General features: G+C 44.1%; 1 protein-coding gene across 1 annotated transcript; it reads left to right on the top strand.

The window, feature by feature from the left end:
• The first annotated feature begins 2,741 nt into the window (after positions 1 to 2,741).
• Positions 2,742 to 4,820, top strand: LOC136495325 (uncharacterized). The gene is made up of 5 exons (XM_066491284.1): positions 2,742 to 3,380; positions 3,448 to 3,660; positions 3,722 to 3,799; positions 3,859 to 4,170; positions 4,243 to 4,820. Exons 1-5 carry the CDS (start codon positions 3,000 to 3,002, stop codon positions 4,516 to 4,518), a joined length of 1,260 nt encoding a protein of 419 aa, XP_066347381.1. The 5' UTR covers positions 2,742 to 2,999; the 3' UTR covers positions 4,519 to 4,820.
• The last annotated feature ends 904 nt before the right edge of the window (positions 4,821 to 5,724 follow it).

Here is a 5,724-nt window from a genome sequence, read left to right as displayed (position 1 = left end):
CAGCATAAAGGGTTCAATCATTGCATATGCACTGCCTCAGCTTAGAAGTGTGAAAAGAATCATCATTGCAAATACCAAACAAAAGCCATCAAGATAGTTTCAAAATTCGGCCCCAAAGGAGCATAGTAGAGGAGTATGCAGTAGAGGAGTAGGTAGTAGAGGAACTGCTCAATTTAGTCAGCAAGAGCATAGTAGAGGAGTAGGTAGTAGAGGAGGAGGGAGTAGAGGAGTAGGCAGTAGAGGAGGAGGGAGTAGAGGAGTAAGCAGTAGAGGAGGAGGGAGTAGTAGTAGGAAGTAGTAGTAGTAGTATACTACTAGAAAGTAGTAGGCAGTAGTAGTAGTATACTTGTTGATGCAAAAGTGGATCTGCAAACACAAAGGGCTAATACCCGAATCGATATCCAAGGCGTGCCAGTCGATTTGACCTGTTAATCGACAAGGATGAAGATACGAGCACTTTGGTCCTGACAACAGCGATACGCCCGGAAGTCGCGGCCAAGAGGTACTCACGCGGAACCTCGAGGATCGCCGAAGGTCGCACTGAAGCGATGCAGCTCGCCAAATCAATGAGAACTCGTAAAGAGAAAATAATGCAAATTGACGAAGTCGCCGAAAAAGTAAGTAGATGCAAATGGGAGTAAAAATAGTTTTGATATTGATTGATATATCTAATTACATTGCCTCTCACTCCATATTTATACCCTGATCTAAAGAGACACAACCAAACACAACTAGGACACCAAGCCTATATCTAAGAAACACGTGACTCTTACATGAATCATACTCTAACAAATATAGAAAAGGAAATCAACTCCTATCTATTTCCCTGTCCGCCTCAATTACAATGGAAATCTCACCGTCCTCCTTCCCATCGGCATACCCCCTGTTTCATCGGCAGTAGTCCTCAAGTCTTCCTTCATCAGCATACTCCTTGTTTCATCGGCAGTAGTCCTCAAGTCTTCCTTCATCGGCATACTCCCTGTTTCATTGGCAGTAGTCTTCAAGCCTCCCTTCATCGGCATCGACAATGACACCTTCAACCTCATCGGCAACGCCCGAGTCTAAATCAACCTCTCCATCGACCATCACCAGCTATCGGCAACCATCTTTACAAGCTGGCTTTCATCGGCTATCAAGTATACAGTAACTTTCCCCTTGCCGATTAGTCCACTCTGATCATTTTGACATGTGCAAAAAATGGTGTCAACACATGCCCCCCAATTTCGGAGTATAAAACCATTAATGCTCCGAAATTTATTCCAGATTACCGTAACTCATTCTCCAAGCCAAAACCTGATCTGTTATCAAATCCAATCAAATCTAATCCTGATTCACGCACTTCAGTAAATATCGCACAATCGCCAACCACTCTTGCCTTGATTATGGTTAAGATACCGAAACAATAACCCATCGGCAAGATCTTTAACATGATAATGCTGTCATTTTCAGAATTAAAATATCCTGTACCGATATCTCTTCCAAGTCATGATTACTTGCCATCAACCCATCTGTACAATCCCCTGATTATCGTGCGAACAGTTACCATATCCATCTGAACCACTTCGACCTACATGCACGCGGCATAGAGATAAGTCCAAAATACCCCTACTCCAAGCGGCTTATAAATAGATTCCTCCGGAACACTCGTCTTCTACCCTCAGACTCCAATCTTTGACATTTTCTCTTTCCGGCGGCGACTCCGACGAACCACTGCACGACCTCAACCAACAAGAACCCTTCTCCAGCGTTACCTCAAGTCTCCGGCTCGTGCCCTCATCTTCCTCAAGATAATGGCAATCAACTTCGACGTCTCCGCGGTTCGCTCCACTTCCATTACCTTTACTTTGATTCCCCTAGTTTTTGCAAATCCATACAGTTGGTGATTTCTTTCTTTTGTTCTCCGAATCCTTCAAACTTAGGAACTGCGCAACAAATTAGTTATTCCAACCGATCAGCCGCATGTCCAATGCCTAGGACCAATGGGCAACCCAGATCCAACCGATCTGATTAATGCAGAGGTTAACAGAATCCCCTTTAGAGCCCAAAATTTCTCTCTGAATTTATGGAAAGATACATTTCGATCTTGGCCCAAAACCACCAAAGGGTGGAAAGATTGGTACTTGAGGGTTAATAGATCGATGCAAGTATACTGGGTAGAACGGAAGTTAGACCAATGCATTAGGTTATCTATTGCCGATATGCAGAAGAATGAATCGATGATGATTGCAGCTGCTTACTTCTGGTCAGACACAACAAACACTTTTATGTTTGGACATGGCCCAGCTACTCCTACACTTGCCGATGTCCACATGCTCACTGGCTTGGATATTTCAACTGCCGATGAAGGCACCATTTATGGTAGAAAATCTGAATATAGGGTGAATACCCGCAACATCGGCGGTTGGACGGGATACATTCAAGAATACCAGAAGACTGGGACACTTAACCAGAGGGAACATGCCACATTCTTGAATATGTGGTTAGAAAAATTTATCTTCTGTGGTCGATCAGTAGGACCAACCAACGCCTTCCTCCCCGCAGCTGAACTTTTGGCTAATGGTGTAAAGTTTCCTCTTGGCCGATACCTTCTGAGCTCCACTTATCATCTTCTTCATCAAGTGTCTCAGAAACTTTTGCTTGGCGAACCCATCGGCAACCTAGGAGGCCCATGGTGGTTTATCAACATGTGGCTGAATACCCATATGCACAAACGTCTGCAATGGGACTTTTTTGCCCAACAATTCCCACGAGAAATTGCTGAAGACCATGTGCTTGGGGATGATGAATCAGCAACACGCTCACCCCTCAATTTTGGTGAAGCCATAATTATCCTTCCTGGAATAGAGGCCAATGAAGACCAGATCGGCAGATTCTTCTAGAGCCTCTACAATGGTCTTTCTCGTGATCATAGGGCCTGGGTACCTTATATTAACGAAGAAAACAGATTCCCCCTTCTTTTCAACTTTGCCGATGACACTCTGAATCAGGATAAGGAACTCATGATGGCCATCATTACTCCCAGGGTAATCCTAGTAAATACATTTGGTAGCGGGAAAAACACCAGCATTATGTATGAATTTTACAACCCATCAGCAATATCCTGTCAATTGGCTTTTGGGCAACTGCCAATCAAACTTTGCTTTGCCGATGTGATCAAACCCAGGGAAACAATTACCTGCGGAACAGATTGGAACAAGGTAGTACAACTCTCCCCCGATGCCGATACTACAGATGTTGATATATCCACCTGGACGCCAGTATCTTTCATCACCGAGTCATATAAGCAATGGTGGCGAGAGTGGAAGGAACATCTGTTTGCAACATCTGTTCACACATATCGGCACATGATCGACCCTGAATACGCCATTCCCGATGATGCAGTAAGTTCCTTTTAGCTCCCTTCCGCTTTTTCCTTTCATATATCGGTAACTAACTCTCTCATGACAGGTTAACAACCCAGCACCAACTATGAGCAAAAGTGGGAAACCCTTCGATCTTTGGCCTGTTTCCCCGATATCACCGATCGGCTACAACGCTCCCACCTTAGCCGCTTTGACTCACCAGAAGATCCGTACCAAGACCATCACCTCCAAGTCCAAATTGGCTACAGCCAGGGCCACTCCATCGGCTGCTGCTACAACCTTGGTCAAGGCATTCAAGGTAACAACCTTGTTTATTTCTACTCATGCCGATCACAAACTATATTAACATTAATCACCAGGGGGTAAGAGCTGCTGCTGGATCGTCATCGGCAATTCCTCCGATATCAAGCACCACTTCTTTTGACGAACCTTCAGAGGTATCTTCTTAACTTTACATTTTATCTGTTAAATATCATACCTTACACTTGTTTTGCAGCAACAATTGGGTACATCGGCAAGCATACCAGATGTCCAAGCTTCACAATCAACAAGTGCCGATGCCCTCCAGCCAATCGTTGCCGATGCCCAAGCAAAGCGCAAAGCTTTAACAGATGCTGAAGCACAGCCAAAACGACAAAGGTCCATGCCGATCCCTACATCTGCCCCAATGTCATCGGTCATCATACCTCAAGAGCCAACCACCGATGAAGTCATAGAGTATATCCCATCGGCAAGCTCAACCGATCCCCCACACGACATACTCCAGGTTGCTTCCTCTAGTCAAGCACAGGAAATCGCCTTGAAACAGGTAAACCGATTAACCTAGCTGATTTACAATACTCATACTTATCCTTAACTGACCTCCTTTCCTTTTCCTCAGGAACAAGACTCCCCAAACAGCCTATTCTCCTTCGCTATTGACGTCTCTGACGATGATGGAGAGGAAACAAGTTCTTCCCTTGCACTGGGAACAATATCGGCAGAAACTAAGTCCAGGTTGGAAGCTCTCCTGAACTTGCTACAGCAGGATACCGCCCAACTGGTAGATGACTCGGACCCCGCAAAGGCAATTTTCAAAACAATCCGTGGCCAGGTCCCTGCCGATGTTGAAGAAGTACTCTTCCCAGCAGCCCATTTAGAGAGTCGCCAACTATAATATCAACGGGCTGCTCAACGTATTGTCGATAGAGCAGCTCAGGCTCAACTCAAAGAAGAGATGCTACAACTGAAACAAATTGCCGATGAGAAGCACAAGGGCATCGGCAACTTGCAGACTTCGGGTGCTGAACTTAAGTAGAAAATCTTGGATTTATCAGCAAGGAAGATGGCTCTATTGGCTGAATTGAAGGAAGTTGATGCAGCCTTAACTCATGCTCAACAAAAAGAAAGCCAGCTACCCAATGCCATCAAAGCCCTTCAGCAAGAAAGAGATATCCAGGCTCGCAAAGCTTTGGCCATGAAGAAAAAACTCAAGCCTGTGGAGGGTACTGCCGATGACGATATCAAAGAAATGGAGGAAGCCGAGCAGATTCACCTGCGTGCGATATTAGCTATCCAATCCTTGTTGAACTTGTAATCTTGTTTATTGTATCGGCACTTTATGAGACATTGACATCCTTGCATAATTCTAGCCGATAGGACTGTTATCGGCACTTATACTTTTATGCATCCATCCAGATACTAGGGTAATATTTCTTTAAATATTTTCCATTTAATGCTCTAGGAAACACAACCCCTTCGAGGGTTTTTAGAATATATGTGTTACCAGGAACAGACTGATTTATCCGATATGGACCTTCCCAATTAGGAGACCACTTTCCAAACTTTAAACTTTTAGTCCCAATCGGTAAAACCAATTTCCAGACCAGATCTCCATCGGCAAACTCCTTTATCTTCACCTTCTTGTCATACCATCTAGCTACTCTTTTCTTATTTTCTTCGATGCTAACTAAAGCCCTTAACCGATGACCCACCACATCTTCCAACTCATCCTTCATAAGGGTATTATAATCATCGGCTGTCAGCTGATTTTGAGAACGTATTCGCCTAGAGCCAATTTTAATTTCCCAAGGCAATACTGCATCGTGTCCATATACTAACTGATAAGGCGTTACTTTGGTTGCACCATGACATGACATCCGATATGACCACAAGGCTTCATTTAATACTGTATGCCACCTCCTAGGATTTTCTTCAATTTTGCGCTTAATGAGTTTGATAATCCCTTTGTTAGAAGCCTCAGCTTGACCATTAGCTTGAGCATAATATGGAGAAGAATTTAAAACTTTAATTCCCATACCTACAGCAAACTCATCAAATTCTCCTGATATAAACATAGTGCCCTGATCGGTAGTGATAGTCT

This window comes from Miscanthus floridulus, chromosome 12 (assembly GCF_019320115.1).
Source record: "Miscanthus floridulus cultivar M001 chromosome 12, ASM1932011v1, whole genome shotgun sequence".
Lineage (NCBI taxonomy): Eukaryota > Viridiplantae > Streptophyta > Magnoliopsida > Poales > Poaceae > Miscanthus > Miscanthus floridulus.
This window is presented reverse-complemented; position numbering and strand designations above follow the sequence as displayed.

What these genes read in the sequence shown, in the direction of transcription:
- LOC136495325 (XM_066491284.1), top strand. Translation starts at nt 3,000, where the DNA reads ATGATGGCCATCATTACTCCCAGGGTAATCCTAGTAAATACATTTGGT. An exon ending in ACGCCATTCCCGATGATGCA is followed by an intron (nt 3,381 to 3,447) that starts GTAAGTTCCTTT and finishes CTCTCATGACAG; the next exon opens with GTTAACAACCCAGCACCAAC. An exon ending in AGGAAATCGCCTTGAAACAG is followed by an intron (nt 4,171 to 4,242) that starts GTAAACCGATTA and finishes CCTTTTCCTCAG; the next exon opens with GAACAAGACTCCCCAAACAG.